The following is a 21680-nucleotide window of genomic DNA, read 5'->3' on the forward strand; positions in this document are numbered from 1 at the left end:
AATTTTGGCCGCGTCGACGTTTTTGGCATTTTAAGGCCCGCATCGCTTACTAAAGCCGCCAAGGGAATGCGGCACATTTACGCATTTGCATATAACCGGAAACAGAGCCTTTATATCCTCGCTTTCGTATGTGTGTGTGTATGTGTGCATATGTGCGTGTGTGTATATGTGTGTGCATGGCAGTAACTTGACCTTTTCACAAAATGTGCCCAAAGCCGAACTTGGCGCTCGCTTGCAACGACAACGTTGCAACTTTTGAATAAAATATTTTAAATTCAAATATCCATTGAAATTCGACTTATTTTGCAATATTTCTACAAGCCTTGATATCCTTATTATTAAAGGGAAAATATGTATAAGCAATAATTGCATATTAATATTCAATCAATATGTTACAAATTAAGTAATATTCAAAATTCGTAAAACCTTAATCATTTTGAATTGAAACTGCCAAACTATATTATATTCTTTTATATATATTAAATTAAAATTGATTGAACACATGTTGTTGCCAAAACTATTCCCACATGCAAGCACCGTCACACAGCTGTTCCCAGTTGGGAATTTTAAGAAAAAACATCTGCTCGAAAGTATGCACCGTATTTTTCAATTGAAATTAATTGTGAATACTTTTTGTCTGTTTCCATCTCTGCCCAAAATTGATTAATCCTTTCTGTTGTTATTCACATTAATTTATTCGATTGAAATGAGTGACAAACATGTGCAATAAACAAGCACCAGAATTCACTTCAATTCAGCAAACGTTCAGGCAAATCGCATTAAGTCTGTTTTATTATTTTCCAATTAATTGCATTGCAATCGATCGCGTCCAAGAACAAAAACAATATACGAAGCAAAGCTTTAAGCCATGGCAATAAAAGCAACAACAACGGTTAACATTTTGAGTACCAGGACCAGTTCCATGCAAATGCTTGCATAAGGGCAACATATGGCTGTCGTTGGCATGGGCGTGGCATAAGAGACATACAAAATGAATATCAATGAACTGCAAGAGCGACAAAAAACAATAAAAACGAAACAACAGCGGCAGTAAACAAAAACAAGAACGACAACAACGAATCTGCGAATAGCGCAATGGGAAATGTGGCCTGAAGTATATGGGCGGAGATGGCGGGATACAAGTTGATGGCATGTTTGTAAAAACTGGGCCAACGCTCGCAGCAGTTAAATAAATGATATCCCACCGCCAGTAAATGTGCTCATTGCTCATGTGTGCATGTGTATGTAAGTGTACTTGTCTATGTGAACGTGTGTGCTGCAGAACTCATTAACTTTTGCTAAATGAGCACGGAAATAACTACAGTCCCGGATGAACAAAACCGACAATGCTGTTCCAACTGATGGGATCAGCGTTAGAGACAAAACTAGTTGAGTACAACTAAACAGTTTGCCAAGCCGTGCTCAACGTCCTCGATAGTATAGTGGTTAGTATCCCCGCCTGTCACGCGGGAGACCGGGGTTCAATTCCCCGTCGGGGAGAAATGCGATTTCATTTGTTTTTAAATATTTTTATTTATATTATCTCATAAGCATTTAGACAAAAAACAAATTAATCTTAATTAAAAATTGCTGGAGAATTGCTTATACTTCAAGAAATAGTACTTCCTTCGATAATGTATATATGTATTCGATTAGCTACATTTTCATGTGAAAATTATATTTTCAAAATATAAATAGAAATTATAAAAAATAAAAATAATGTGGCGCTAATTTTTAAATACATGCATCAAATCTAGTTATAAGTAAATCATATTTTCACCGTTCAAGATTAAAATATATACCTACAAATTTCATATCGAGGGGCAACACAGTTTTATGTGCATAAAGTATAAATAATACATTTAGCCGTCAACTTCACACTGTATTTTCATGATCAGAGTAACAGTTGCAAGAGTACAAAATCAGATTTTGGCAATCAAAATACCATGTCCTCGATAGTATAGTGGTTAGTATCCCCGCCTGTCACGCGGGAGACCGGGGTTCAATTCCCCGTCGGGGAGAGTTACATTATAATGGTGTATCCTAATTTTTTTGAATTAGTTATTTTTTTAATATTTGCTTGCAGCAACATGTATACATATATACAGATATGTATATACATATACTACCTTAGTTTATTTTTCAATGAGTATATATTTTATGAAGTAAAATGTGCTTGTGAGTAAGCCTCATAATATATTTAGATAGGGAGAGTTTATGAGTCAAAAAATCTAACCGTCTCTATATTGATCGTGTTGAGTTACTTATATACCTAATTACAAACATATTTATTTGGGTTGTATTGTAATACATTTTTAATAATAGATGCATTTGATTCATGATCTTAAGAATTCAACCTGAATGCCTATAGCAACGCAATTTGACACAATAAACCCAAGGTCCTCGATAGTATAGTGGTTAGTATCCCCGCCTGTCACGCGGGAGACCGGGGTTCAATTCCCCGTCGGGGAGAAAGACAATTTTCGTTATTTGTTTCTTTTTATTTATAAACATTTTTCATACATTTTTAATTTTATACAACCAAATGTTGTATACTTAGGTTATACATAAGTTTCTTTTATTTAAATTGTACAGTTGTATTCGTTCAAGAGACTGATAAGATTCTAATTGTTGGGCACCTCAAAGTATGCTACATAAAATTGACATGCATTTGATTCTGAACAGATGTACAGAACTGGCTTAGTACTTGCGAAATTAATTGCATACGTTTTAAACAGGATAAAAATTCAAAAATTAACTATTTGACCAATTAATATATTTTATGACAAAAATAGAACCAATCTATCTTTGATCTTGGGCAGAATCTGCAATCAAAAATTTACTAACATTATGAATTAATGCATAATATCCTGAACTTAAACATAGTAAAATAACATAATTTGTGGTTTCATTTCTAATATTCTTATGTCCGATTTTCTAAGGTTTGTTTTCGTTAGGAATTAATATGAAAAAAATATACTTTGAACATTCTCCCCGACGGGGAATTGAACCCCGGTCTCCCGCGTGACAGGCGGGGATACTAACCACTATACTATCGAGGATGTTGAATTCCGCCCAGTCAAATTACTTATTCAATTTCGAGCTGTTAGAACGCCAAGAGGAATGGGAATGAGCAACAGCCCTAAAGTCATGATTACTTATTAATTAAGCGTAATATTTCCTCAGCATGGTTTAAAGTACATTTTTTTGCTTTTGTTTTTTTTTTCTTGAGCTTGCACTCGTTAAAAGTAAAGCACAGCTAATTTATTTTAGCCAACTTAAATTGGCTTAAGCGTATGACCAGAAGAAAACAAATGGCGCGTTATCTGCAAACCAGAGACAAGACACACACACATAGACAGAGGACAATGCGGGTGCAATGCAAAGCAAGCGAAAAAAAATAACAACAATAACAACAACGACTACTGTCAGTTTCATTAAAAACAATGAAATCTGCTAAGAGCCAAGAGTTTAAATGAGCGTCTAACTGTGCACAGTAAAAGGAAAAAAAAACACGCTGATAGAGGGAGTTTGAGAGAGAGAGAGGGAGAGTGAGAGAAAGAGAGAGAGTCACACACACAATGACCACTGGAAGTTGGTAGAAAAAGCCAATTGCGGCTGCAGTAAAATATATACACTCGAAAACAAAGTCTAAACACAATAAACAAAATGGCGGAAAAAAAGAGAAAATAAGTAAACAAAACGTACAAACAAAGCGAACTAACTGCAAAGAAGAATGAACGAAAATAAGCACAGCTTGTGACCCTTTTTACGGACAATGCACGAAGGTCTCTTTCTCTAACTCATCTGCTCCTCCCACCCATTTATTCTTTTTTTAATTTAAAGCAAAAACATTAACAAGAACAATTAGCTCTTGAAATGAGAGCAACAATAACAAGGAAAACAATTGCATTAGACAAGTTCAACCTTCGACCGCGGCCCCTGCTTGTGAGCCAGCAGATTAACAATAGAAATTGAACCTTGAATGCGTCACTCCAAATGGTAAACCCATAAAATAAAAAGTGAAAGAACCTGAAAAGGTAAACTGGTCAAGCAATTATTACGGAGACTTGTATCTTAATTATTATTCTATGCAAAGACAGGGATTTAACTGAGCTGTGCAGTAATCCATGTTATCTGCAATTATTGGATATACTATCCACTTCGCAAAGTTCTAGAAGCCACTTTTAGTTCAAATTGCTTGCCTTAATATTAAATATTCTTTAAAAGGCGACTATCCCATGTAATGTTGCAGCTAATTACGTCCGCTGCGTAAACTGACATGAGCTTAAGACGTGGGCAAACATTTGTAACAGTGGCCGAAGGCAACTCTTGCCGTACATATAGGTTTCAATGATTCAAAGACACCAACGAGACAGAGATGAGCATTCAAAAAGGACATTCACATCTGAAGAAAGGAACGTTTTGAGCAATGGCTCTGCACGCTTTACATATGTCGAAGAAACGGGCATTAAAAGCGTAAGCTGTAAAGCAAACAGGGAAGGGGCCAGTGGCAGGACGAGGTGGGATGGGCAACGGATTAACAAGCTGGGTGCTGGTCCTGCTGTAGGAACAGGTCCTGGTCCTGTGCATACAGGAAGGAAGGACGCACGGAAGGAAGCAACACGCAGAAGGCTCAAGAAACGTGTCTACTGTTGCCGTGGCAGCTTCCTGCCCCCCTCCGGCATTGTTTCAACAGGATGTGCGTTCGAGAGTGTGCCCGTGTGTATGTGTGTGCGTGTGTGTGCTGGAGTGTGTGAGTGTGTTTATGACGGCCCGCTTGTAATTTATGGTATGTTTAGGTAGCCGACACAGCAAGCAGCTCTGCTTTATGTTTGCTTTGGCTCATATTTTTAACACTAAGCTCGAATAAACAACAACTGGCAACAATGAGGCAGGGATTCAGCTCTCGTAGCCAAAAACTTGCCTTATGCCAGCCTTATAGTGTCATAAAATTATGCTATTTCTGGCAGTATGCGAAAAAATTATTCACAGCAATAATAAAGTAGAAACGAAAGGATGTTCGAGCTAAAAGGATTTTCAAATGTCTCACAATTCATCTGCTTGTTGGACTAATTGGCACTACAATGAGTGCTGGATAAAGAGCGCTCGGTTAGCAATGAGGCAGGATGAAGAAGCAAAACGGAAAACTACTTAATTTTCCACTTCAATTTTTTTCCTTTTACGAATGATTCACGTTTCAATTTGGGTCAATTTGGCATGCTAATCGAGCGAGGTTGTTTTTGTGGGTTTGGTTAAAGTCGTTGTTGTGGGAATTGGTAAGAAAGTCGTTAGCTTTTACAGTGCGCAACGATGCTGAAGAATTTTACATGGAAAATGTAGCATACTCTGAATTCATAGCTGCGGAATATCATTACTTTTCATATATTAAAGTAAGGATTAGTACAAGCAACTTACTTTGATTTTTATCACCACGAGTAGTGTTGGAAAACTATTAATTATGTCCAGAAACGATTGTTTCGATAGTCAATTGTGGACAGACCACATTATTATCGATAATTATTCATACATTCATATTTATAAGTTATATTTTTATATTATTTATAACTGGCTGTTAACGCTTTAAAATATAAAGCAAGCGCGCACTTATATATAATTTGAATTATGTAAATCAGTTAAAAAAAAACTATATTATTATTATTGAAATAATTGAATATGATTAAGACAAGTCCTTGTCATATTGCTTTGAGCAAAATCAGTTTTTTGAATATGAATATTTCAGCTATGAAAGCTCCACCCAAATCAAGTTTTACCCAAATGCAAGCACAAAAAGTTGCTCAATTATGCGAGAGATTAAAAGTATTCCATTCTATAGCCCCCGATGGCAAAATTTCATTTAATTGAATTCATAATTATTCTTGTTATTTGTATGAGATATTGTGTTTCATATTACGCACACTTCGGGGCTTATCGCATTAATCTAAGCATTTTGTAAGCTCCTAACTGTACAAAAAGAGAAACATAGAAATTATCTAACACAATAACCTTCAGCCTGTCAACTGATTGAGTTGGCAGCCTCGAAAGTTTCGGGTCTAGCGACCCGGAGGCAAATGCGAAGGCAGCAAAAGGTTAACTTAATATCAGGAAAGCTAAAAAGTTTTTGGCGCAACATCAATATCGATGACGATAAATGTGAAAGTGGGGTCGTGGCTGGGAAAACCGCATGGAAAACTATGAAAGAGAATAATTCATAATTTATGAAAATGGCAAATGGCAAATGGGAAAAACAGCTGAGGAAAACAGCTTAACGAGTCAGACAGGCGCCGCACTCACTTTGTAGACTATAAATGCCGCAATGTATGCTACAAATTTCGTGTGTGTTTAGAATGAAAGGAAACCAGAGAGCATGAGGAAACGGGAGAACAGAGGGTTGGTTTTCCGTGAAAGGAACGAGGGAATGAAACACAGCCACAACTGTCGCGTAAACAAGTTGCTCAACTTTTAATGTTGCACATTTTTCCTTCTTTTTATTATTTTTGTGCTGCCTTCCTTATTTTTCGGGGCGGTTGACTTGAAGTGGGTGCCAAAGCTGCCCCCGAGTGGAGCATGCTCCAAGGGTTGTTTCGCTCCGACTTAACCTTAATGAGCATCAAACTGTGCGCCATAAACCAGTTGATGCTACCCGGGAGTGCACGGCAGCAGCCCGCTTGCCAGGAAAGGTAAAAAGTGTTGCCTTTTTATTTCGGTTAGCTCAGAGCTGCGCCCGGGTCTAGCTCCACAATTTAGCGGGCCTAATGATAAACAAACACAATGATTTTAAAATAAATGAGTGGCATAAGCTCTGCTTTGGGTAAGTGGAGTCATTTGTTTATAGGACCGCAGACTGCAGGGTTGCTTTAGACGGCATATCATTTGTCTGGCCTGCCGAGGAGTCTGGGATGCCGGATTTGTGGGTTCCCTTCCATGTGGCTACTTACAGTTTTAATTTCGTACTTTAATTATGCGCCTTATGTTTTGTTTTAAAGCGATAAAAAGTTTTTGATAGCGCATTCAGGTGCTGAAAATTTTGCGATCTATTGAAATGGAATATTTTACAAACATTTTTTAGGGCATTCTTGAAGCTTTTAGAAGTGTTTTTCGAAAATAAAGAAACGCATTATTTTTGGAAAAGCCTCTTAGAGCCGCAACATATTCATTAAACATCGCTTACGCTTTTTTGGTATGCCCTGAATTCTTGCCAAACCGAAAATCAATTTTCATTGCTTAAGCTACATAACATTGGCCATTAGATGGAAATCCAAAAGCATTTGTTTTACGCTCGGCAATGGCCAGCCAAGACATTAACTTTTAATTTGATCGTTTCTAAGCAAAACGCAAGCCAGCACAGATGCAGATACAGATACAAAGATACGGACTACGGACTACGGATACAAGACAGCTGCACTGCAGACCATTTGCTCTCTTTAGAGGGTGGCAAGTGGCTGAGTAGGTAGCTAGAGGGGGGCGGGGCGTTGTGTGTGCGGGAGTGTTGTCGCAAAAACTGGAACAGATTTTGCACAAAAAGCCAACAGCTGATAATTGTGGTGCGCCAATAAAAAGCAAATTAAGCTAATTGCAAAATTTGCAAAATCCCGGCAAACGACCAAGAACTAAGCAGCCGCAGCAGAAGAAAATCCCAAGGAACAATAAGCCAACGAAGGCAGCATAATAAAAGTTGGTAGTATTATAGCCATGCCCCCGTAGGCCCTCTCGACCATTTTCGGCTAGGCCAGCCAGAAGAAGTCGGGTAATTATGCGGCACACAAGACATGTTGCCAAAGTTGGATTCAAGCCTCGACCCGGCTCTGGCAGCTGCTGCTGCGCTTTGATTATTCCATTTTTGGCCAAGTTTGCTGCACATTTTTATCGCCGCCAAAGTGAAATGTAATTAGAGCCAAAAATATGATAGCACAAATATGGCCCTGGACTTGTGCCAGTGCCTGTCAAATTCTTAAAGCCATCACGAGTCTCATAAAACAAGCTCAAAGTCTTTTGGCTCTGGCTGCGGCTTGCTTACCCCAAAAACTGGGCCAACCACATGGCCGCAATTATCGTAATTAATAGGCACACACACACACACACACTTAACTATTTTGCACATGTGCGAGTTTATTTGGGATTAATTAGACAGGTTTAAGCCAAAGAGGCCCAAAACCGAGTCAAAGCCAGTTGTGCATGCAAAATCGCAAAACAAATTGCGCTTAAATATTTGCCCCAAACAAATCTCTCGGCAAAAGGATTGTGATATTCTTTTTCATTTTTTGCGTAGGAAGTGGTGGGGGGTCATATAATGAACGGCGAGGGATTGGCAACAAAATAATATATAATAAAGAGAAAAGTCTATTCTCGGCCTTCTCATCAAAAATCAAAGAAAATTTACCTGAAGAGACTCAGGTGAAAGCTACTTTTTGGAACATAAATAAAAAGAGACCTTAGTTGCGAAATTTTCACAAGTTAAATAGACAGCGCGAAGAAAAGAAAAAGAAAGTGAGCGTATAGGAGGGAGAACTGGGAGAGAGCAGTGCAGAAGAATACGAGGAAGTACGAGAAAATAGGAAGAAACAGCGACTAGAGCCAGGTTACAAAAAACTTCCAGGGTAAGGTGGGGATTAGGCCATATCGATGAGAAATATATAGGAGAATGAAAAAGATTTGCCAAATGATTTGAAGCCTGATTTATGCGTACGTATATTCGTATATCGGAGGATAAGTCCAAAACTGTAAGGTTTAAACTAATGTGCATAGATCGGACATCAATTTTCTTCATATTAAGTTTAATTACTAGTTATTACTTTTCTAGATACATCATTCAGTTTTAGCAGAAATTATGAAAACTAATAATAAATAAAGGTATGAGGATGCGCCTCGTATATATATGTTCTATTTGAGCGCGGAAAATCGCATAAAGGTCGCATAAGAACCGAGGTAACTCCACAAGTTATGCACTGATTCCAATGAACTCTAGCTAGATCCCAGTGTGCATTTGAAATGTCAATATTGAACAGGTCTTAAAATAGTTGAGGAACGCAACAATTAGTCATTCCCCCCTGTCCCACACCGAAATGTGCGACACAAATGAAGTAATTTGCAGTACATAAAGCGCTTTTTGGAGACAGAGTTGAAGGGGGGAGATGGATAAAAGCGCTTTTAAAATGGGCATTGTGCGGGTATTGCACTTGGGCCAGACGTAGTATATGTGCACATAATTATTCCTAAACGAGCTATTTAACTAACGGCCTTACACTCGGCGCACACGCAGGTTGTAATTAAAGTGGCATAAAACCCCCTCCAGAAGGCAGCCCAAAGCGAAACCTGTCCAAAAAATATGTTTACATAAAATATTTAAAACACGACTGCGTTACAAACCCCAACAAGCCCGGCCATATCCTGGGTAACCTCTCGTGGTTCGGCTTTTGGTTCTGGTTCTGGTTCAGGTTTTCAGTTCCGGGTACGCCGCGGCATGTGGCATGTAATAAAGTTACGCGTGCTTAAACACTCGCCTGACTGTCATTGAAAATGAGTGTAATTTATGTATTAGTGTGTGTCTGTGTGTGTTTGGCATAGTGTGTGTGTCTGCTGTTAGTTAAACATGCAAAAATATGCAAATTGCCGCAGTCAACGCGATGAACTTCGTTGCGCCTTGTTCTCGTCAGTTTAAAGAGCCTTTTCCGTTGTTGTTGCTGTTGTCCTTGTAGTTATCGTTGTTATTATGAAAATCGATTAAATCACTTGAAGAGTTTATCGAACCTGCCGCGCAGACAGCGCAGACTGAACCAACGAGCACCAGTCGAAGTCGGTCAAGTATTTGCTAATAAACGCTTTCCAAAGCCCAAAGTTACTTCATGAGAAGCGCCAAGAGAGGCAGCTGTTAGCCAGGTATGGTTAAGGGGCTTGCCCTTTCTATTGCTGTGCATAATTTCTGCACGCTAGATTGTCATTTAAAATGAGTTAAGCGCTGCAACTGCTGCAATGCGGACTATCTGGCAACGCTGACAGCCGTGGCGGGTACGAGTACGAGTCTGACTTCGCGTAGTTCTAGGTAATGTGTTCTGGTCCTTGTCCTCGTCGCCAGGTAATGAGCAAACAATAAAAGCAAACGTCGCTGCACGAAGCAATAGCGACAAGGAAGGATGTTATAGGCGAAGTGAGCTCGCTTGGTATATACCCTGGTAATAGATATTTGTCAGAAAAGTGTGTATGTATATATAAAATAGGATAAGTATAGTTTTCTGTAACAAGGAGACTATTGCGTCTGTAATTCAGTTTTAAAGACTTTCTGAAAAGCGACAGATGGTATATAAATGCAATATTCAACGTCTTCGATCCCCATATCGGCCAGACTGGTAAACTTTGCTGGTAGCTCTTATAATATACAATCTAGTATACCCCTTTTTGCAAAACTAGAACAAAAACTTTTAATAGAAAAATTACAGGGTATAGGCAAAAAAAAAAAAACAAAAGGGAAAACCAATTAGATGCAAGCTGAGCCCCGACGAGAACAAACGAAATATACAGTGCAGCAGAGCGAGACAGAAAGAGCAGAAAGAGTGAGCAATACAACTTTTCGTGTTCCGTCGATGTTGTGACAAGCGGCTGCCGTTAGTTGAATGAGGGGTAGGGGGCGGGGGCATCGGGGCCGTGTTTATTGTGCGCCTCGTTAGCTGGCAATGGCGACCAACAACAGCAACAATGGCAACTCTGGCCGCGATGTAAATTGCATTTCCATTGTTAATTACCAGCGATTCATAAATTTTGCATAGCTCTTTGACCTCAACGTCCTGTTGGCCTGCAGCCTGGCTTGGTCTATCCCGTTCTTTTTTGGGCCATGGCAGGGTTTGCTTTTAGATTGTAAGGTATGCGAACCCTCCGAATCGGATGTATGTCTAGCATATTATATCTCTACTTATACAGAAAATAATGAGGTACATATATTAGGATAGTTGTAGTGATAAAAATTGTGTCAGCTAATGAATAATAGTTAGCATAAACAAGAAACTATTATTTATAACTAAATACATTTTAAACGAAGTTCTTTAAGTTCGAATAATTGTATTACGTCTCATGTCATATATTCTGGCTGCCCAAGTTTGTGTAACTCATCTCGAAAATGATGAAAATCTTAAAATTCATTCATTGACATAATTTCTGGCAACTCACCCATGAGAATTGCGTGCTTCGGTCCCGTTGTTATGTCTCGTTTCATATATCAATTTGGGAAATTTGCATTTTCTAGCAATTTTCAAAAAAGTTTAATGACAAAACTTTAAGCTCTAAGCATGGCTTAAAGCGGTTACCGTCACGCCCACAATCACACCCCCCGCAGTCCATTTCCCCCGTGCGCATATTTAGCAAATGTTTTTATTGGCCGTTAGCTTCACCTGGCCCATGCTGGCGCCCGCAGGCTCTGCATTCTCCACCCGCGTTCATGATAGAAAATTAGCATTCGTTATTTATCACCACCACGAATGGGAAATTCGCTGCCAGCAGATTCTATAGAGAAGCGAACGAGCGCTTTTACTTTTCACTCACCGCAAGACTTTTACAGCCTCTTAATTTAAACAGTCGCCCGTTAAGGGGCGGTTCCGGGCATGTTATGGGCGCCCAGGGGGCGGCTGGCGAGAGGGCAAAATTAATTTGTACCAGACGACATTTTTAATGTGCCTGCTGCTGCTGTCGTTGTTACTGTTGATGCTGTTGCTGTCGACTCGCATTTGGATTTGTGTTGCGTTTTTAGTTTACTTTGGACATTTTCATTCAGCGCGTTCTTGTCACGTAATTCAAATTTTATATTCACTTTTGAGAGCTCCCCAGCAGCAGCACCAGCCCCACTCATAGCGTGTACACGTGTCTGTGTGCGTGCGTGAGCCGCTGGGCCATTGTAAATTTTATCGATTTACCGCACTGATTTCACACCCTCCAATCTGCGATCCACAAACCACCTTCCTTACCTCGCCCCGCAGGTTGCGCGTGTACGCGAATTAACATGAAATTATAATGCACGCATCAAATTCATGTAAGCTATTTTTTTCATAATTATGCAATTTTCACAGTTTTGCATAAATTGTTGGACGGTTTGCGGCATTTATGTGTCCAAATCCTGCCCTTAGTCCCTGACACAATATGTTGTCCATTTGCGGGGCTCTTAGCGATATTTGATGAGTTCAGGCTTATGGAAAATTGTTCGATTATGCGATAATAGCCAGCAAACATAAATACCATCAGATTTGCAGCCTTTACCCAGGTGAAAAATTAATATTCGTGTTTAAATATTAATAGTTGGACTACAAATATAATTTTCTGTGTACTTATTTTGCCAAAAACTACGATTAGATAAGATTAGATTATTTATATAATTCAGTTGGGTACAGCTTATTATTTGAGGTTATTTATAGGCTCTTATCTGATTAGAATAATTGCCTATCATTGATCTAAGCAGACTTTTGTCAATATGTTTCATATTGGGCAAACTGCTCACAACGTCCTCGATAGTATAGTGGTTAGTATCCCCGCCTGTCACGCGGGAGACCGGGGTTCAATTCCCCGTCGGGGAGAGGCTGCATTAGTTGCAGCTTAATTTTTTTTATTTTACATTTTTATAATTCTGTTAAAATTTCATATTTATATTTATTTTGTATAAATACATTTGCATAATTTATTTTCTCTTTGGGGTCCTACTTGATTATCTTACTAATTTATTTATATAATATACGGCAGCGCGAGTCATAATAAAATCATTCAATTTTTGTAAGGCAATACCAGAATTTTTCAAACAAAAATATTTAGAACGAGCTAGTAAACTGAATATTTTTAAAATAAATATTTAGAATACAATTAAAAAAATTATATTAAAATAATAAGTTCCTAACATCTCTCCCCGACGGGGAATTGAACCCCGGTCTCCCGCGTGACAGGCGGGGATACTAACCACTATACTATCGAGGATGTTGATCGCCACAGCCACAAACAGCAAACTTCTGTTTGCTTCTAATGATTCTACCTCTAGAATTTCAAATTTAAATAAGAACCATTTGTTTTTATTTCCTCAAGTTGCATTTGTTTGTTTCACAGTTGATAAATTAAAAAGATAATTTATTGTCAAAGTTTCATTATTTTTCTTTTGGCTGTTGCTGTGTGTTTGTCTGTGGGTAATTACAGAATATTTTAAAGCGAGTGCTTGCTGAAATTACTTTTGCTTGTTAGCAATAACGGAAAATGTCTACCGGCTGCTTTGACAGACCCTCTCAGGCCGGAGCATTATGCAAAAATTTGAACAGACTGCTGCAAGATTTGTTTCAACGTCCATTCAAGTCTGTGCCTGGTTCTCGTTCCCATTCCGCACAGTTTTCCCTTTGCCTGTATGTTGATGCAAGGATAATGCGGCGCGTTTTGGCTGCTTGCTCGTCGGCTGTTGGTCTCGAACTTTTGGCCAAAACGCCTGCAGGCGCGGCGCACAAAGCCAACACAGCAATCGATTCTGTCATTGAGCCGCCGGCTGGCAATGAGCTTCATCGGACACTGACTGTTCGCAGGGTGCGGCTGCTGTTTCGGGCCGAGGGCAAAACCATTTCCGGCCAGACAATAAACGGGCAACGTTCCCAGCTTGCTGGGCATTTCCGGTTGCGCGATCCTACTTGTCGTTGTTGCTGTTGTTGTTAATTTTGTTACTGCTGCTGTTGCTATTGCTACTCTCCTCTTCCTCTTTTTTTTTTTTTTGTATTATTTTTGTTGCCTGTTTTTCCATATTTCTTTAGCTTGTGGAATTGAAGTTTGACAATGCCAAAGCCAGCAGGCAGCAGGCAGGCAGGCAATTCCGCAAGTAAAAAGTTGAGGCAGAAAAAACTCATTTATCTTGCGCTGATGGAGAAGAGCGGGCATTCAGAGGGTGCGGAAAACATTTCACTGCTCCCTCAAGCCGCAGGGCAATTCAATGTCGCCGAAGACATGTCAAAAGTTTTGCTGCTGCTTCTGTTGCTGTGTGTTTCTCGTTTAAGTTAATTAAATTTTCTCGCAAATTCGCATTTTCATTTTGGCCGCCGTGTACACGCTGCGTATGTGTAATGACAGTAAACTGCCGCAAAAAAGCTACAATTGATTAAAATTTTATTGTTTTTTTTTTTCTTTTTTTAGCCCTTGGCTTTGCGTTTTGGGCAAATTGCTTAGTAATAAGTAATTTGTGTCTACCTGTGTGTGGCTGTGTCTCGAGTCTTTTGCATATTTTAGTAACGCAAATTGGCCCAGGCTGAAAGTTTGCTGTGAACCGTGTTTCGCGGCTCGACACGACAAAATAAAAGTTTATTGCACTGCAAATGTGAGCTGAAATTTGCACATCAAAAATATCATTTACACTTAATAAAATGCGATGCGTAATTGACATTTATTAGTGCCATTTTCGAGCTCATTTTTCTTATAAAACTCGGCAAAAATGTTTACAGGCAGATAAAAACGATACTTGGATTATGCATAACGAATTTGAGCAGCGATTTATTTGCTGTTAAAAGCATTTTGTGGCAACGATTAGATATTTTATTGTTAAAAGCATTTTTTGATCATATTTTCAATCACCTGATGAAAAACAAATAAATGTAAATAATGATTGCTTTTAAAAGAAATGGTTCGATAAAGGCATTAATTTTTATTATCGAGCTTTTAATTAACCAAAACAAACAAAATTGAAGGCAGTTTATTAAGAGAAATGTTTACTTTTCAGCATTTCTCTATATTATTTTTCGTATATGTTATTTTCTATGGTCTTTATATAAATCTGAACTTAGTTTATTAATTTATTATTAAAGTTATTTTGTGGTTTCACCATTTCCTCGCGCTCGAGACCCAACACTTAAATTTGAGCTTATTTTTAATTTTTTCGTGCGACAAAAGTGCTCTTTAATAAGCTGTTGCGCTGTGTGCTTCTCAGTCTTTATAAATATTTGAAGTACTTAACTAAATAATCAAACGTTGTGTTGTTCTTTCTTCTTTTTACAGACAACGAATTATATTCTGGCACTGTGGCCGATTTCAGCGGCAGTGATCCGATTATCTATCGTGAGCCTCTGCAGACGGAACAATATGATAGCCTCAGTCTCAATGGTAAGTTGTTTACATCATCCCCATCCGACTCTCCAACGGCAGCCCCACCGGCTGCCATTCCCATCTTTAACAGCTTTCCAAACAAGCACTCCTGGTAATTGAAAATGTCCGCTCTGTTATGATTATTATTGTGCCTCTGTGAGCTCAGTATTAGCGAAATGCTGGCCACTTGAATTGAATTAAGTCTGATTGTGCTTCTGTGACTCACATTGAGTCGCTGTGAGTTTCTCGCTGCTGTTCGATGTATTTCAGTGTCCTGCAACAAGGACAGCGACGTCATATTGCGTGCGTTTGCCTTTTGCATATTTCAAGCGCTCGCCGCTTCGATTTTCATATGACAGACTTCCATTAACCGAATAGACGTGACAGCTTTGACTGCCCGCCTGTTGGCTGTCCTTTACTATTTTCAGACGTCCTCTCGTCCCTTTGCGTTATGCACGTACTGAATATTTGATACAGCTTTGCATTGCCAGTAAACCGAACAAAAAGCTTCTCAAAGTCATGATGCATATGCCTAACAGCTCAGGGAAAAATATCTGGAGCCTCTTAAAAGGTGTTAACCATGCGCATTTCAAATATATTCCGGAAACTGCAACAATAAAATTTAGTTAAAAATTATTTAAATTAACATCGAAGGCTTTAAAAGTTCGATCATATTATATTTTCTTTTACTTAAGATTCATTCTATAAAAGTTAAAATAAAATTTAATGTCTATTAGCAGATAATTTTCTTCTCAAGTATGAAATATGATATTTGCATTTAGGCATCACTTTTAAAATTAGTTCATGCTTCAATTTCCTTGTGCATAATGTTAAATTTTATGATTTTATCATATTTCATTATTTTTGCAAATCCATGCCAAATCATGTTAAATTACAGCACACATTTAACTTTATGCATCATGTTCTACTCATCAATTTAATTTCCAAAAACTGGCATTTCTTATGGAGAGCAAACGAAGAGCTGCCATTCGATTGTTCTGCCATCGGCACGAGTCGCACATAAATCCCATGATGATTTTTACTATAAAATGTTTACAGCCGAAACTATAAATGCAATTTATGACTAAACTTTCTTGAAGCTCATTTGTTCGTTCTGACTTTTGTTTTGTGTCCTTTCTCTCATTCACAGCGCCAAATTTTGTGAGCTCATTTACTCAGGGAGATTTCGTGTATTTCTTTTTTCGAGAGACGGCTGTGGAATTCATCAACTGTGGCAAGGTGAGTGCAACGAATCGAATGAGAATATATAAAATTTGAATATGCTGGCAAAACCCAAAATTAATTTCTATCCACAACAAATGTGGATATAATTGGACGGATTGAACGAGGCAGGAGGTGCGAGCACAAGAGCGGAAGTGACTCTATCGCCGCCATGTTGGGCGGCCATTTTGCTTGTGTTTGCTTTATGCGTACACACTTCCGGCTCGGGCTCGGGCTCGGGCTCGTGCTTGGGTTTTGGCTTTGGTCCAACGGCCAAATACAGTTATCGGTTTTGGATTTTGCCGGCTATTTGTTTATGGGCAACGTTTGTTGGTTTTCTATTAGAATGCGACCACATCAATGTGCCGATTTACTGCATATCCATTCTCCAGCTCGTCCAGCATGTATTAATATTTATCTTTTCGGCAATTTCAGGCGATTTATTCGCGCGTCGCACGCGTCTGCAAATGGGATAAGGGCGGCCCGCATCGTTTCCGCAACCGCTGGACCTCGTTCCTTAAGTCCCGCCTGAATTGCTCCATACCGGGCGACTATCCGTTCTACTTTAATGAGATACGTAAGTGGCCGGGCTAGCTTTGAATTTGATTCACATAATATTGTGTATATATCTGTTGCCCACAGAATCGGCCAGCAATCTCGTCGAGGGACAGTACGGCTCCATGAGCTCCAAATTGATTTATGGCGTTTTTAATACGCCAACAAATTCAATTCCCGGCTCAGCGGTTTGTGCTTTCGCCTTGCAGGTGAGTGCACAATTACGATTTACCTTTCCCATGGCCAGCTTTTAACTTGTGTATTTCTCCTTTTCTCTCTCTTTTTCTCTCGCATCTCAATTTTGTAATCCGCAGGACATCGCCGACACATTCGAGGGACAGTTCAAGGAGCAGAGCGGCATCAACTCCAACTGGCTGCCAGTGAATAATGCCAAGGTGCGTTTCACTATTTCAGATGCCAATATATGATATATATATATATATATTTTTGTGTGTGTGTGGTTTGGTTAATGCTCACTTTCACGGTGGGAACGGAAGAGCAGTTGAACGCAGCTGTTTCAGAATTTATTGCCACAAAAATTTGTCCAGCCTTGGCGAAAGAAAGTACTTTTCCTTTGCCAAAAATTTGCATTTGAATTACGAATGGATTTCCCCGAAAGCGAACCAGATGACTGCACATACTGCTAACGGCTTGGCCAAAAGGAAGGTCTCTGTCTAGAGAGTGCACAATTTGCGGTTCAAGGAAAGCCAAATTAGAAATTGAAGATCTTTGAAATTCGAAACAATTGCCATACTTTGAAATGCATAAAACTTTTAATATAACACTTAAAGTGCATTTGGCACACGCTGTTGCCGCCTTTCGACCTGCCAGAAAGCTTCAAATTTGCATGGAATTTAAACATAACTTTTGCGTGTGTGTGCAAATTAATAGAATAAGAAAACGGAATGCAAACACTTTGCAAAAACTCAGAACAAACTTTAATATTCGCTTAGTCAGGTCTTTTTCTTATAAATTGCAAAAGAATTTCCACTTAGTAAAGTATGTGGGATATGCAATTAAATGCAAGATTAGCTGATAGATTACAATATTTTGAGATAATCCTAAAAAACTGTAGGAATTTGGGGACTGACACAAAAATAATCTATTTACTTTAAATACGATTTTCAATTCAATTCAATTTCAAAGGAACATACTCAATGAATTCCAATACCCGATTGCCTATCACTACAAATCCTTCAGATTTTAGTTCGTTTAGTTAGTTATTATCGATATCAGAGACACATAGATATTTTCCCAGACTTAGAAAAGTTGTTTGATCTATAATTGCTGTTCATGTGCAATTGAGCATATTTATTAAAGCTCAAAACATTTTGAGGGTATTTTACTTTAATAAATGTAATAAAATGCATACTATTTAATTTGAATTTGAGTATAGCTGTAGCTGTGAGAATCTGCTGAGTGGAGTCAAATATTGCATTGCACAAGGCAAAGCGCGTGCTCTCAGACCAACAAAGTTTATATCCTTATAAAAGAGATGCTCGCCTGAATTCTGACTTAATAATTTCCACACAACACACACGAATCAGCCAAGTCAACGTCTGAGTGTGCATTTTCTGCTGGCGATTCATAAACCAAATCATTGCCAAAACAGAAAACTCAGTAACACACACATACACACACATGCGCGCACAAAGGACACTTTCCGGCGGGTCTTTGTCCGTCTGCACTTGGCCGTGCTGCGCAATTTCCGGAACGTTGTGTACGGGTATTTGTTACGAGCAACGCGAGCGCCGCAAATGCAATTTATACGTTCCTTTTTGTGGCAAGCAAAGAGAGGAAGGCAACTGACCGAGCATAACCATAACCATAACCACATTGCAGTCATATGCGGGATACTAATAATTTATATATATATATATATATATATATATATATATATATATGTATATATATCTTTGTCGTCGTCTTTTGTAGGTGCCCGAGCCGCGCCCCGGCGCCTGTCACAATGATTCACGAACGCTGCCGGATCCCACATTAAATTTCATCAAAACACATTCGCTAATGGACGAGAATGTTCCGGCATTTTTCGGTCAACCGATTTTGGTGCGGACGAGCACAATGTAAGTACCAGCCCCCTCCACTACACATATGTAACTCCCCCTCTTTCAGTTCGCTTTCTTTTGCTTCAAGAGGCACGTGACACAGTTGCCCAAAAGCTACAATCCCGAATAATGCTGCGGCAATGTAAATATTATTGCACAAGGCCATAGCCAGAGTCAAAACTATGCGCTTATAACTAGTAGGAACGAGGGGGTGGCACCGCTTGGGAGCGGGCGGAGATATGAATTCCGTATGTGGATTGTAAAAACTTTAGCTGCAGTTGCAGTTGCAGCTGCATCTGCGACTGCCACGGCCACTTCTCTTGCGGATGTAGCCAAGTGAATACGTGACGAACCAATTTCAGTGCTCCGCAATCCAACTAATTTCATTTAAATAACAAATTCCTCGCCATCTGATATGGCACAACTTTTCGAATGCAGCTGTCGTAATCGCGAGTGCTGTAAAACATATAAAATATACCCATTCTAGCCATATGGGTATAAAGTCAAAAGTGGAATGCGTGTAACATTTTAGTGCGAAATATGTTACACAAATTTATGCCAATTTGTTTTTCGCATTATTATAATAGTTTCAGCTTGATTTGGCCTGAACAAAACTCTATATTAAATTGTTTAATTCCCTTTTATTTTATTTACGTACTTAACTCTTGATAAATATGCAAACATCAAAAGATGAAAATCCTGTAGGACTCCAAACATTTTTATTCCATCTGCCAAGAAAAAGTCAATTTGAATATGAACTCATATTATTTACAAAATGCTTGCAGCTGTACAAATAAGTCTAAAATTAATAGCAGTGTTTTCTCTTAAATAGCGAGAATAGATTTCATAAGATGCATATATACATCATATTCTAAAATTTGAAAATTAGCAAACAAAATTTGCTATATTGTCGCTCAGAGAATAACAACAAATATTTGTAAAATGAACTCTGATAGGTCTTTCAACATCCTATGAATGAAATTGTAAATTATAATTTAGACCTCTTCCTATTTAGACCTTCACTCCAAATTCTAGAAACGTAGCAATTCACATATTTCTGTGACTAAACTTTTTGTGATTGAATCTGCCTTAAAAATCAATATTTCATTTAAAAAGAATTTGAATTGAGTTTGCTCAGCTTGTTTTCAACTTATTCTGCTGCCCTTTCAATTTAATTTCTAAAAAAAGCTTTAAAAGTCGGAATATGGAATATTGTATGAACTTGTGCTGTTTGTGCCGCAAAGAAATGAATTTGCCGCACAAGTGAATAAAATATATACACACGCACACACACACACACACATTCTGCGGTTGCTTAAAGCGAGAGGCCAACCTGCTGTTAACAAACAGGCTGATGCTTTTGGCCGGAGCAGCTGAAATGTTGCAGGACGATGCTACAGCTGGTCCAAGTCCTGGGCTTGGGTTTGGGCTTTTCTGCATGCTCATAAATTATTTTCAAGACTCTCTCTCAGACATGTGGAAATTTAAAAATTCAATTTGGCAACTTTTCCATGTAATTGAGCCACAATTACGGGCTGTTGAGGCGGGGTGAGGTAAACTTTAAAGAGTAAATCATATGCAAGCCACTGAGCAGAGCCAAGCGGCAGTTCCGAAAGCGAGATGCGGACTGGGCTGGTGGTGGCGGTGGTGCCGAGGGCACCTGCTGCGGCTGCTGCTGATGTTGCTGCAGTCAAGCGATAGTTTGAACCAAACGAACCGAGCCAGCCAGAAGGAAATGCATGGATGCGCCGAGGCAACCCGTAACAAAAATATGTATGCACAACTGAATAAATTAGAATGAAATATGGAACACGTAGGACCGGAACAGCGGAGACTGCACTCCTCCTATCCAAAACGCCCGTGCACACACTCGAACCAATCCCCATCCACCCAACCGGTTCTTTGTCGAGCCACATACACATGAGCAGACCACAACAAATGCAAGTGCGGGCGAGTGGCATTAGCGAAGTGGTTGCACGGCTCGCATCCGCGGGTGTTGCGGGGGCAACGTGTTCGTTTTGGCCACTTACTCGCACTGCAACTGACTCATTGTGCTTTTGGCTAGAGCCCCACAACAAGCAGGATGCGAGAGGACACGCATCAGAATTTAATCATGCCCAATGCAATTGAAAAGCTCAAAAGTTGCCATAGAATTTGCGCACAAATTTATACGGCGACCCAATTGCTCTTTTGGCCAGTCACAACGCGTAACTCGGTCATGCACAAATGCAGTTTTCAGTCACAGATATTACTGCTTCTGCAGCAGCTGCTGCTGCTGCAACTGCTTCAACTGCAGTTACAGTTTCATTTGCCAGAAATAAGTCGCACAGTTGAAAAAGTCCGTAACTCTTTTGGCTGGCTTCCATTTAACCGCATGAATCACAGTTAAAGATGATGAAAGCCACAGCTGAACTAACATGTTACCTAACATACAATTTAAATTATCGGTTCATCAAGATTAAACTGATATAATTTGAACTCATGACATAATATGTTTACAGGATTAATAGATAAGAATATAAACAAATTGTATATAATTATTTATATATGAGACTGAACTCTTCTGCTTATTTAATGCCAGCTCTTTACAATTAAGTCGGTTAAACTTGTACTCAACTAAATCCTTTTTTATAATGATGAATCCCACTTCAATCATCAAATAAACTAACCAAAATGTTAGCAACTGCTCTAGTTAGACACTGATAACATTTTTACATTCTGTCCGATAACAGTGTTATGTCAAATCATGTAACATACCTCTGACAACATTAA

The 21680-nt window shown here is 39.0% G+C and overlaps 1 protein-coding gene, 1 long non-coding RNA gene and 6 other non-coding genes across 8 annotated transcripts in view; 5 read left to right on the forward strand and 3 right to left on the reverse strand.

Moving 5' to 3' along the window:
- Positions 1-21680, forward strand: part of LOC115758984 (semaphorin-1A) — a 176419-nt gene that overhangs the window by 141807 nt on the left and 12932 nt on the right. Inside the window, 6 exon segments of the mRNA XM_030699787.1 lie at positions 14983-15087; positions 16220-16308; positions 16726-16867; positions 16933-17054; positions 17160-17240; positions 18781-18926. Of these exon segments, the coding sequence (XP_030555647.1) occupies positions 14983-15087; positions 16220-16308; positions 16726-16867; positions 16933-17054; positions 17160-17240; positions 18781-18926 (685 nt within the window).
- Positions 1429-1500, forward strand: Trnad-guc. Its single transcript has one exon. It is a non-coding gene; the product is annotated as a tRNA-Asp (tRNA).
- Positions 1950-2021, forward strand: Trnad-guc. The gene has a single exon. It is a non-coding gene; the product is annotated as a tRNA-Asp (tRNA).
- Trnad-guc lies at positions 2401-2472 on the forward strand. Its single transcript has one exon. It is a non-coding gene; the product is annotated as a tRNA-Asp (tRNA).
- Positions 2991-3062, reverse strand: Trnad-guc. Its single transcript has one exon. It is a non-coding gene; the product is annotated as a tRNA-Asp (tRNA).
- Positions 12480-12551, forward strand: Trnad-guc. The gene has a single exon. It is a non-coding gene; the product is annotated as a tRNA-Asp (tRNA).
- Trnad-guc lies at positions 12871-12942 on the reverse strand. The gene has a single exon. It is a non-coding gene; the product is annotated as a tRNA-Asp (tRNA).
- On the reverse strand, positions 15191-18672 carry LOC115758986. Its single transcript, XR_004017476.1, has 3 exons — positions 17323-18672; positions 17078-17250; positions 15191-15676 (listed from the first exon to the last, which is right to left on the reverse strand). It is a non-coding gene; the product is annotated as an uncharacterized LOC115758986 (long non-coding RNA).

Source organism: Drosophila novamexicana, unplaced genomic scaffold (genome assembly GCF_003285875.2).
Source record: "Drosophila novamexicana strain 15010-1031.04,08,12 unplaced genomic scaffold, DnovRS2.1 tig00000193-arrow-pilon, whole genome shotgun sequence".
Lineage (NCBI taxonomy): Eukaryota > Metazoa > Arthropoda > Insecta > Diptera > Drosophilidae > Drosophila > Drosophila novamexicana.